The following is an 11843-nucleotide window of genomic DNA, read 5'->3' as shown; positions in this document are numbered from 1 at the left end:
GGAAGAAGGTCGAGGTGCGCATCCGCTTCCACGCCGTCGCCGGCGCCGTCGCCGACGTCGGCGACGCCGCGCCGAACGAGCTCGTCGTCCGCGTGCAGCCCGACGAGTGCATCTACTGGCGCGTCATGAACCGCGTGCCCGGCCTCCACACGTCCCTGAAGCTCGAGCCCCGGCGCATGAACCTGCTCTACACGCCGTCGGAGTCGCGCGACATGCCCGACGCGTACGAGCGGCTCCTGCTCGAGGTGCTCCGCGGCGAAGAACTCAAATCTTCAACCCGACTTCAATGTGCGCGTATTTGAAAGGTTCGACACAAACTCTTCGGCCGGGCTTCGAGAACTCGATGCGAGCAATCGATCCGTCCAAAAATCAGCCGAATCGACTTCGATTTGACCGAGCTAGAGAATTTCAAAGTTTGGTCGGGACGTCCCAGACCAGCGGTCGATTTCCACGCAGGTGCTCCGCGGCGACGCGACGAACTTCGTCGGCGTCGACGAGCTCGACGCGGCCTGGGCCGTCTTCTCGCCGGCCCTCGCCGCCCTCGCGGCGCGCACGGCGAAGCCCGAGCGCTACGCCTTCGGCTCCCGGGGGCCCTCCGTGGCCCGGCTCCTCGGCGGCGGCGCCGCCGCCGCCGCGCCGCCGCGGCCGCCGCCGCCGCGGGACGACCGCCTCCCGAGCCCCGACGCGCGCTCGGGCCGCTAGGGGCGCGCGTCTCCGAGTCTTAGAGCCCGTCGGTGTGCGCCATGGGGTACGGCGGCCGCGTCCGCCGCCGCCGGTCGCAGGGGCAGCAGGGCACGCAGAGCGCGACGGGGAAGAGGCCGAGGAGGATGAGGACGCTCGCGATGCAGCAGGACACGACGCCGCAGTAGCGCTCCTCCTCGAACTCGACGACGCCGTTCGGGTTCACGCGGCCGACGACGACGACGCCGCCGGCCGTGCGCCGGTAGACGTACTGGCCCCGGGCGCCCGCGTAGACGTACTGGCCCCGGGCGCCCGCCGGCGGCGCGCAGGGGCCGCCGTAGGCGACGGCCTGGGCGGCGACGGGCGGCGCGCCGGCCACGGCGGCGTAGGCCGGGGCGCCGCCGACGACGGCCGTCGCGACGACGGGCTGCGCCGCGACGACCGTGGCGTGCGGCGTCGGCGCCGCGCCCATGGGCTGCGCCGCCGCGACGACGGGCGGCGCGGCGCCGGGCTGCGCGAGGACCGCCCGGGGCTGCGCCGCCGGCACGATGCCGAGCACCGTCGCCGTCTGGAGGCCGCCGCTCGGCGTCGCCATGCTATACTCCGGGGCTTCCGTGCCCTCGGACACCGTGCGCCCACGTTGCGGTCGACGTCTCCCTCTTTTTACACGGCGTGGCCGAGGCTCCGGAGGAAGGCGGCGGCGCTGGAGTTGTCCGCCGAGGCGGCGACCGTCGATCTCCGCTGCGTCGCGTGGTACGTCGACCGGCGCCGGTTGCTCTTGGAGCTGTGGACGTTGAGCTCGCGCTGCATCATGTAGCGCGCCTCGGCCTCCTTCGTGCGCCGCGCGATGTCGCGGATCTCCTCGACGAGGTCGCGCTCCTCGTCGCACCTGCGCCGCGGCGGCGCGTCTCGGCGGGGGACGACGCGCGGGGGGGGCGCGGCGCGACGCGCGCGCCGCGGTAGAGGTCGTAGATGCCGCCGGGCGCGAGCGCGCGCGCGTTGCGGACGCGCAGCACGGCCGTCTCGTGGCGCTCGCGCGCGTTGTAGACGCCCGCGACGGCCGCGAGCTTGACGTGCGCGGCGGCGGAGCCCGAGACGTCGATGGCCGTCTCGAGGTTCGCGTCCATGGCCTGCGTCTCCGCGCCGGCGGTGACGAGCATGTCGATGATCTCCGGGTCGCCCGCCGCCGCCTGGGCAGCACACGGGTGATTCAACGTCGCTTCAACGTGCGTGTTCCGCGCGCGCGCGTTCCAGGAAAAGCATCCACGCTTCGAGACCGTTCCGAGAGATGATCGCTCGTCCAAAAATCAGCCAAAACGAGTGGAAAATGGCCGAGCTAGGAGCCTTTGAAGTTGGGAATGTCGCTCTCTCGTGCCGCCCTGGCCGCCGCCGCCGCGTGGAGCGGCGTCCGGCCCGCGCGGTCGCGCGCGTTCACGCGGACCTTGCCGAACTCGGCCTCGAGCGCGTCCTCGTTCGCCGCGTGGCGCAGCAGGAGCCGCACGCAGGACCGCGCGCCGCGGGCGCAGGCGCAGTGGAGCGCCGTGTGGCCGTGCCTGCGGGCGCGGGGGGGGGGGGGGGGCGTCGCGGCGGGTCCCGCGCGCGGCGGCGCGGCGGGCCGCGCTTGTCGGGCACGCTCAGGTCGATGCCCGCGCGGATCGCGTCCTCGAGGACGTCGGCCCGCCCGCTCTGGCACGCGTAGTGCGCGTCCGTCCGGTCGCTCCCTAAGCGCGCGGGGAGATTCAACGTCGCTTCAACGTGAGTGTTCCGCGCGCGCGCGTTCCAGGAAAAGCATTCACGCTTCGAGACCGTTCCGAGAGATGATCGCTCGTCCAAAAATCAGCCGAAACGAGTGGAAAACGGCCGAGAAAGGAGCCTTTGAAGTTGGGTCCCCGCGACGCGCGGGGGGGCGGGACGCACCGATGGTGAGCAGGGCGCCCGTGGCGCCGGCGTCGCCCGCGCGCCGCCGCCGCCCGGCGCTCCGCACGCCCATGACCTGCACGCCCTCCAGGGCGCGCCGCGACGCCATGGGCTGCCTCAGACGAGCTTCGTCGGGTTGTGGCCGACGGTGACGCTCTCGCAGGTGATGCCCAGGGACTGGATAGACGACGCCTGGTTCACGCTGAGGCACACCGACGCCTCCGCCGTCGTCAGCGCGCTGAGCCGACCGTCGGGGAGCCTCAGGCCGACATCATCGGCGCTGGAAACGCCTTCGAGGTAAACTTGAGAACGCGTTAACGGTGCCGTCTCGTTGATCTGTGAGAGCATGGTTTGAGCTCTTCGCTCTGCATCGGCGTCGACGGCAGCGCGCGACCGCTGCATAGCAGCAACGCGTTCGCCGCGATGCTGCGCGAGGTCGCCAACGCCGTGTTCGTCACGTTCCTCGGGAGCGAGTGGCTCTGCGCCGACGACGGCGCCGGGCCGTCGTCGCTGCTGCGGCGGCCCGCCGCGCGCCGCGCCGCCGCCGGCGCCGCGGCCGTCAACGTCTTCTGCGCCCTCGCGCCGGGCGCCGGTGACCTCCGCGCCTTCGCGGCCGTCGCGGGCGCGCGCGGCGGCGCCGCGACCCTCGAGGCCGCCGTCGCGTCCGCCGTCGTCTGCAGCCTCGCCGCGCGGCGGGGGCGCACCGTGGTCCCCGCCGCCGCCGCCTTGCTCTTCGCGGCCTGCTGGGCCGCGTGCTACGCCTTCGCCGGGGCCTCGGCGCGCCACGCGCCGCGCGCGTTCGTCGCCGCCGCGGCCTACGTCGCCGCGCTCTACGCCGACTGCCGCCGGTCGCCGCGCCTCGACGCGGGCGTCTTCGCGCGCGAGCTCGCGCGCGCCGCGCTCCTCGTCGCGCCCGTCTACCCGCTCCTCGCCGTCGCCATCTCGCTCGTCTTCCTCGTCCTCATCTCGGCCTTCGAGCGGCTCGGCCTGCCCCTGGAGCTCCTCGACGCGCCGCTCTTCTACGGCGTCCTCTACGGGCCCCTCGCCGCGGTCTACGTCGAGGCGAAGCGGGGCATCCTCGGGCGCCGCGACGCGCTCCCGACGACGCGGCCCGGCGACGCGGCCGTCGCGCGCTGCCGCGCGGCCCAGCGACGGTTCGACGCGCTGTAAGGGACTTCGGGGGAGCGCGGGGCGGGGGCGGACGCGGGGGCGGGGGCGGGCGCGACCGCCGCCGAGGCGCCGCGCCTAGGCGTAGGAGGCGCAGCTCCGCTTGGGCCGCGACAGGAGGCGCGGCGGCGGCGCCTTGCGCTTGACGCGCGAGGCGATGGAGTCCGCCGCGCCGGCGGCCGCGCCCGCGGGCGCCTTGAGGCTCTTGATGCTGCACTCCCAGGTGCCGGCGACGAAGGCGCCGGAGGCCTCCGCGGCGCGGAGCAGCGCGAGGCCCTCGGCGACGTCGTCGGCGCCGCGGGCCTCGCGCGCGCGCCGCTGGGCGGGCGTCATGCGCGCCGTGTGGACGCCGCTCGCGCGCGAGCAGTCGGGCGACAGGTGGATCGTCGCGATCGCGCCCGGGCCGCCCTCGCGCGCGAAGGCGCGCGCGCGCGCCGCCCAGCCCGCGACGAGGTCCGGGCCGTTGGCCGCCGTGACGAGGACGACCTGCGCCTCGAAGATGAGCTCGAAGATGAAGCCCTCGGCCGCGAGCTCGCGCTGGAGCTCCTCGAGCATGAGGCGCTGGAACTCGAGGCGCCACTCGACGCAGTCGACGGCGACGACGACGACGCGCTTCGCGCCGCCGCGGACGGCCGCGCGGACCTTGCCCACGGTCGCGACGCCGCAGCCCGCGAACACGTTGATGTGGAGCATGGCGTAGAAGAGAAGACCTGCGGCGGCGCGCGCGGCGAGGACCGCGGCCCCGAGGGCCTCCGCCGAGTTGCTCGGCAGGCCGTCCTCGAGCCCGCGCCGCAGCGACGACGGCGTGAGCCGCGTCTGGTTCTGGCGGGTCTTGAGGACGCCGCGCGCCGCGTCGCGCTCGTAGGCGTCGGAGATGGAAGTGGGGAGGTCCGAGGTGCCGCACGCGAGGCGCATGGCCTCGCACCATTTCGCGAGGCGCGGGCCGAGCGTCTGAAACGCGGCCGTGAGCAGCACGGGCCTACGAAGCACGACGGTGATGATGTCTCATTGTTTTCATCTCTCGAACATCGTCGCGGCCACGGGACGCCGGCGCGGGCAGCATCTTCAGCCGCGCGGCGCCGTCCCAGCCGCGCGGGACCGGCCGCGGCTTGCCGTCGCCCTGGCACGTCGGGGCGAAGGCGCCTTGCGCGTCGTAGCGGCGGCCGCGCGGGTCCGACATGAACGCGACGGGCACGAAGCCCGTCGCGGCCTTGACGGCGCGCGAGCCGAGCGCGCGCAGCACTTTCGCGGGCCGCGTCGGCTCGACGGCCGGCAGCACGCCGTGCGGCACCTGCGAGAAGGCCGCGAGCGCCCGCCGGCGCGTCGCCGCGAGGCCCGGCGTCCGGTCCTCGAGCCGGACCATCTGCGGCTCGAGCGTGAGCACGACGTCGTCGACCATGGCGCGAGGGCAGCCGGCGCGTTCGGGCGCTGCAGTTTCGGTGTGTAATTGTGGAGTTGAGTTTCGGTGTGTAATTGTGGAGTTGAAGCTTCAATGTTTACGTTACCGCAGCCCTCGTCTCAGGTCAAGGCCCTCGAGATGGACGCCCGCGAGACTTCGTTTCTCGATGAGGCGCAGCGCCGTCATGACTCGGGTAGCAGCCTCGATGCGCTCGGTTGGGTGTATGACGACGGCGACGGCGTGCTGCGCATCGAGGATGAGCCAGATGGACATACGCTCCTGTATTACGCAGCGCGACAGGGGTGGCGCACAGCCACCGCTTGGCTCCTCACCCGCGACGCCAACGTCCACGTTGGCTATCCCAGGATGCATATGACGCCACTGCACATCGCCGGTTTTCCAAGACAATGCGCCGTATCGCTCCTTCTGCTCGAAGCGGGCGCGCGAGTTGGTGCCCACAACCGACGCGGGCAGACCGCGCTCCACTACGCTGCCGCCGACGGACACACGAACAGGTGCAAGCTCCTCCTGAGTCGCGGCGCGTCGCTCAATGAGACCGATTGCTACGACAGAGACCCCGAGGCTACCGCGCGATTCCTCGGGAGCACAGACACGGCCGAATTCCTCGCCGCGGTCCGCGCGGCGGGCGGCTGGCGCGCCTACTGCGCCGCGCGGCAGCGCTAGCTCGTCCTCCGCCGCGCGCTCCCCGCGCTCCGCACGCGCGGCGCCGCGGCCGAGTCCAGCGCCCCCGCTCTACGAGCGTCTCTTATTTTCGCCAGGATCTCCGCCTTCCGCCCCGACTTCTAGGCCGCGCCCTTAGGCGTCCCCGTCGTCGCCCGCGGGGATGGGCGCGTAGGCCCGGCGGCGGCGGCGGCCGGCGGCCGCGACCGTCGCGAGCAGGCCGAGGAAGGTCCCGATGGCGACGGCGACGTCCTTGAGGGACTTGGCGAGGACGAGGCCCGAGGGCCGCGCGTCCTTGGCGACGATGCGCACGAGGCTCAGGAGCCCGCCGAAGGGCGCCGCCGGCGTGCCGTCGAGCGCGGCCGCGTCGTCGTCGCCGCCCGCGTACGTCGCGTTCCGCGCGCCGCCAAAGGCCATGGCGCTCGCCCCGCAGGTCGTCGCGTCCGTGAGGAGGGGCGCCGACGCGTTGCGGTAGTTGCCGAAGGACGGGCAGAAGTCCCAGTCGCAGAACTGGAACGGCGCCTCGAAGAACGACTCGTCGACGCAGCACGACGACAGCTGCAATCCGAACTTGGACGCGGGCAGCGCGACGAAGACGGAGAACTTCTCCCACTGCGTGCGGGCGTAGGTGCCCGGGTCGCTGGGGTCCGGCTCGCGGCGCGTGAGGAAGGGCACGCGCGCGGCGACGAGCGTATCGATAATTTTCGCGAGTTCGCCCGACGCGAAGTCGAAGCCGAGGTGGTCGTCGAGGAAGGCGTCGTAGACGTTGGACCCGAGCGCCCCCCGCGTCGCCGCGAGGTAGGCCGCGTGGTCCCGCGTGCTGTAGTAGGCGTCGCCGTGGGCCGCCTCGGCGGCCGCGAGCTTGCCGTCGTCGCGGACGAGGCGCACGTAGTGGTCGTTGGACTTGCCGACGCCGCCGGCGGCGCCGAAGTGGACCCAGGCCTCCTCGCGCCGGGAGCAGGCCGCGAGGTGCGCCGCGTTCGTGCCGTTGAGCACCTTGCCGCCCAGCAGCCACCGCAAAAACTCCGCGTCGCGCGCCGGGTCCGGCGACGGCAGGGACGTGTGGTGGGGCGTCGTCTCGCGCGCCGCGGGCACGCGCGGCGGGCCCGCGGTCATGTAGGCCCCGAGCTTGGACGCCGCGTAGGCCTCGAACGCGGAATCCGAGAGGTTGTAGGCCCGGAAAACTTCGATTGGCCGGAAGTGGCAGGCGTCCTCGGCGAAGCGCTCCGGCCGCGCCGTCGACGGGCCCAGCGTCTCGTAGAGGTAGCCGTCGGGCGTGAGCGCCGTGACGCTGTAGACGGGGAGGCCCGCGTCGTCGAAGCCCTTGACTCTTTTGCTGGAAACGTTCGCCGCGTCGAGGCGATCCAAAACCTCGTCGACGTCCGTCGCGTAGGTGCCGAAGCTGAAGTCGCTCCAGTCCGTGCCCGGCCCGGCGAGGTCCCCGTGGAGGGCCGCGAGGTACGCGTGGAACCACGCCACCGTGACGTTCCCGCCGTCCGAGCCCGCGCGGGCCGGGCGGCTCTCGTCGTAGACCCAGTGGTACTGGTTGTCGCCGATGAGGAAGCGCTGCGCCGCCCAGGTCCGCACGACGCCGTCGCAGCCCGTGGGGCCCACGAGGAGGTAGTCGCGCTTGCTACTGTTGCGCACGACGGGGCGCGTGTTCAGATAAAGACGCGAGAACTCCTGGGACGCGAAGGCCGCCTCGGGCGAGCTCGCCGTGTGGGTCCACTTGCCGAAGGCGCCGTAGTTCGACAGCGCCGAAGCGGCGCCGGCGAGAAGCAGCAGCAGCCCCGCGGCGCGCCGGGCCATCGTGGTCACCTAAATAGCTGGATGTTGATGAGCACCTTTGCCTCTCGGGCGCAATCGCCTCCGCCGCATAGCTGCCCGCTGCGCGCGCGCGCCGCCCGCGCCGCCCCGTCCATGCCCGTCCTCGTGGAGGAAGAGGACCAGACGCCCATGCTCGAGATGGCCGCGCGCGTCGGCGCCGGCGCCGGCGAGATCACGGAGGTGCCGCCGGCCCTCGGCGGCGCCCTCGACGCGGCGGAGCGCGGCGCCGCCGGCGGCGACGACGACGACGACGACCGGTTGAGCCTGCTGGCCCTCGAGTACGCCGTGGGCACGGGCGTGCCCAGCGACTGGGACGCGGCGGAGCCCGACGCGCCCTGCGGCGAGGACTGCGGCGACGGCGACGGGCCGGTCGCGCGGGGCGCGCGCGCGTGCGCGCGGCGCCTCTGCGCGCGGCTCGGCGCGCGGCGCCTCGGCTACCTCGCCGTGCTCAAGTGGCGCGACCTGTCGCCCGGCGAGGTCGCCGCGCCGTCCGCGGGCGGCGCGCGACGCATGACGGAATTGCAGTGCGTCGTCGGGCCGTTCTGGCCCTTCACGCTCCTCGTGACCTACCCGCTCATCTTCTGCGTCTCCGGCGCCGTGGCCTTCGCCGTGCTGCCGGACCACGCCGTGGCGACGAGGGTCGCGTGGGCGTGCGGCGTGCTCGCGCTCGTCGTCGCTTTGTCGTGCACCGCGTGCCGGGACCCGGGCGTGCTCCGGCGCCACCCGGAGAAGCCCGGCGCGGCCTGGCGCTGGAACGACCAGGCGCGCACCTACCGGCCGCCGGAGTCCGTCTACGACGAGGACCTCGGCGTCGTCGTGACGGGCTTCGACCACGTCTGCCCCTGGACGGGCACGGGCATCGGCGAGAAGAACCTGTGCGCCTTCCACTGCTTCGTGAGCCTCCTCTGCGTCTGCATCATCTTCGACGTCCTCCTCGTCATGAAGGTCCTCCCCTAGGGGGAGGGGGGCTAATTTTTTCCGCCAACGGGCTTCGCCGCGGGATATGTCGATCTTCACCACCGGCTACGGCTGCGAATGAGCCGTCGTTGAACAAGCACATCTATGAAGCAATGCTGCAGTAATCCGTAGCTAAGAGACGGTCTCTCGTGCGAGCATTTCAGCGGCCGATGATGGAATCTCCACCTTAGAGGGCCCCGCGCTCCTCGAATATGCAGCGACGTGCAACGATCCCAGTGGCTTTGAGGTCCGCAAACATGTGGGTGAGGCACATGAAAAGACGTGACATCCGGACGATTGCGAGGCGACGCAAACGGGCAGCCCCAGGGGGTGGAATGAGGCGCGGCAGCTTCCCCCGACCCGATTTTCGGTCCCCTTCGAGTCACAGAGCGTCGGGAATCGTTCGTCATGGGGGCGACCAGATGCCCTCGCGGCAGCTCTTCGGCTCGAGTGGATTTGAGAGATCACCTCACCACCTCCGGGAGGCGTGCGGCGCCGCGGGTGACACGGTGCTCACCGCGCAATGCATGAGGCGTTTGGGCTGTTAGAACCGAGACAGTGCCCTCGGGAACATCATTCCAGGGGGGGTCTCTTCGAAGTCTAACAGCCCAAACGCCCCCTGGAACTAAGTTGGGCCCCTCGTCGGTCGCCCCCCACCGTTAATGGCCGTTCTCGTCATCCACGGGCTGCCCCGACGCGAACTAAGTTGCTCGCCTTCGACCGATGGTCTTTCCCGAGCGACTCACAGCCGGGCCCAAGGCGCGACATGGTCCACAGACCGAGCGCCGCGCCAAGTCTTGGAACCGCTGCATCGCGCGTCCGAGCCCGGAGCGAGGCAAAGCCGTGACGTCAAAACTTCACGGCTTCGCTGCTCTTTGAACCGGTTAACTTTAGCTTAGCCGGCAGTGTGTCGATCTTTTCGGCGGGGCTCAAGGTGTAAATGAGTGGCCCAATTGGAGTGGCCCTGTCAGCGTCTCCTCGGGTTTCGGGGCAGCCTCTCCCGTGCGTCGATCGCAGCCACCGACACCATGTACGCGAAGCTCGGATTCCGCGTCGCCGGCGCGACGGCCGGCGGCGCCCTGCTCGCCACGGCCCTGGGCCGCGACGAGCTCAAGGGCTCGAAATTGAGCCTCGATGTCGGGTCGGCCCTGGCGCCCGCCCCGGCCCGGGCCGAGCAGTCCCTGAGCGCCTTCATCGACTCGAACCGCTACGCGGGCGTCTTGAGCCCGGCCCTCGGCAACTGCCGCTTCAACGAGCTCATGCCGAGCCCCGGCAACGCCGAGTTCAAGCTCGCGGTCGTCGAGTTCAACGTGCCCGGCGCGCCGCGGCGCCCCCGCGCGCCGCGCGCGCGCGCGGGGAGGCGCTTCGCCTCGAGCGCCGCGCGCCGCGACCGCGCGCCGCGACCGCGCGCCGCGCGACGCCCCCCCCCCCGCAGGCGCGAAGAACGGCGGCACGGACAAGGGCCCGAACGGCCACCGCATCGACTCGATCCCGATCGCGAACGGCGTCATCAAGGCCGGCGGCGCCTGCGAGATCAAGAAGTACTTCTACGACCAGCACGACGCCTTCGCCATGGACATCGAGCAGTACGACGCGCTCATCGTGCGCATCAACCCGGGCCAGCTGTCGCAGATCCCCGGCGTCGAGGGCGTGCAGGCCAAGTTCGACGCGCTCATGAACAAGTTCGTCGCCTCGGGCCGGCCCGTGTGGTCGTCCCCCGGCGTGCAGACGAAGATGGGCGCCAAGGACGCGCTCTGCAAGATCGCGAACATGGGCTGCGGCCTCGTGGACACGCTCGCGTACTACGCCGTGTGGAAATCAACCGCTGGCTTGGGACGTCCCGACCAAACTTTGAAATGCTCTCGCTCGGTCAATTCGACGTCGATTCGGCTGATTTTTGGACGAATCGATGGCTCTCATCGAGTTCCCGAAGCACCGCCGAAGCGTCCGGCGCCATCCGTTCGATGACGCGCACATTGACGTCGGGTTGAAGATTTGATGTCCGCGCAGGTACTACGACGAGGCGACGCTCGACAAGGAGTTCCGCAAGACGTGCGCGTTCCAGCCGCGCGTCATCAAGCAGAACCGGGGGTCTGCCGGCGAGGGCATCTGGCTCTGCTGGCTCCAGGGCAAGCCCTACTGCACGAACTACGGTGACGCGTCGCTCGGCGACAACGACAAGCTCAAGCTCATCGAGATGAACGACAGCCACACGGAGTACCACACGGTCAAGGAGTTCCTCACGTTCTGCGTCCACGGGCCGGACCACCCGGCGGCGGGGACCTGGACGTCGACGTTCCCGGGCCAGTACCTCAAGGGCGGCGTCGCGGCCGGCGGCCAGCTCGTCGACCAGCGGCTCCTCCCGCGCATCTCCGAGGGCGAGGTCCGCGTGCTCATGTCCGGCGACACGTGCCAGATGATCATCCACAAGATGCCCGAGGGCGGCGGCCTCAGCGCCGTCGGCGGCCAGGCGGCCTACACGTTCTACAAGCCCGAGGCGGTGTGGAAATCAACCACTGGTTTGGGGGGTCCCCACCAAACTTCAGAACTCTCTATGTCGGTCAAATCGAAGTCGATTCGGCTGATTTTTGGACGGATCGATTGCTCTCGTCGAGTTCTCGAAGCACAGCGAAAGAGTCTGGTCCAATCCGTTCGATTACGCGCGCATTGAAGTCGGGTTGAAGATTTGGAATCCACGCAGGCCCGAGGACCCGCTCTACAACGACCTCCTCAAGAAGCTCCTCAACGACATCGACAACGGCCTCATGGACGTGTTGGGCCTCAAGGGCGAGGCGCTCCCCCTGCTCTGGACCTGCGACTACATCCCGAAGAACCCCGAGGGCTGGTCGAAGCCGGGCAACGCGTGCGCCATGGACACGGAGTACGTCGTCGGCGAGTTCAACTGCTCCTGCGTCGGCGTGTCCAAGTTCCAGGCCGTCTGCGGCGGCGAGCTCACGCTCGCCGACGTCTCCGACGCCGACTACTTCGACGGCTGCGAGCTCACGGACCTCATGGGCAAGCAGGCCATCAAGATGCTCAAGGCCACGCAGAAGAAGTGACCGCGCCGCGAGCCGCGCGGCCCCGGGCCGCGCGCCCGGCGCCCCGGCGCCCCCCGGCGCCCGCGAGCCCCTCGAGGCCCTTCGTAGAGGACGGCGTCTTCCGCCGCCCGGGGCGCGGCGCGGGGCGCGGACGTCGATCCTCGGCGAGAGAGTTA

General features: G+C 71.2%; 2 protein-coding genes across 2 annotated transcripts in view; both read left to right on the top strand.

Moving 5' to 3' along the window:
* AURANDRAFT_59602 (hypothetical protein) overlaps window positions 1–6989 on the top strand; it is a gene marked incomplete at both ends in the record, with an annotated part of 8363 nt that extends 1374 nt beyond the window's left edge. The window contains 3 exons of the mRNA XM_009043370.1: window positions 9–245; window positions 457–597; window positions 6966–6989. Of these exons, the coding sequence (XP_009041618.1) occupies window positions 9–245; window positions 457–597; window positions 6966–6989 (402 nt within the window). The remainder of the gene's footprint in view (window positions 1–8; window positions 246–456; window positions 598–6965) is intronic.
* Window positions 6990–7765: 776 nt separating this feature from the next.
* On the top strand, window positions 7766–8629 carry AURANDRAFT_67817 (hypothetical protein; the record flags this gene model as incomplete). The annotated part of the gene is made up of 1 exon (XM_009043371.1): window positions 7766–8629. One exon carries the CDS (start codon window positions 7766–7768, stop codon window positions 8627–8629), a length of 864 nt encoding a protein of 287 aa, XP_009041619.1.
* Between the last annotated feature and the right edge of the window lie 3214 nt (window positions 8630–11843).

Source organism: Aureococcus anophagefferens (genome assembly GCF_000186865.1).
Source record: "Aureococcus anophagefferens unplaced genomic scaffold AURANscaffold_52, whole genome shotgun sequence".
Taxonomy (NCBI): Eukaryota; class Pelagophyceae; order Pelagomonadales; family Pelagomonadaceae; genus Aureococcus; species Aureococcus anophagefferens.
Note: the sequence above shows the minus strand (reverse complement) of the source record. Positions and strands in the feature narration are given on the sequence as shown.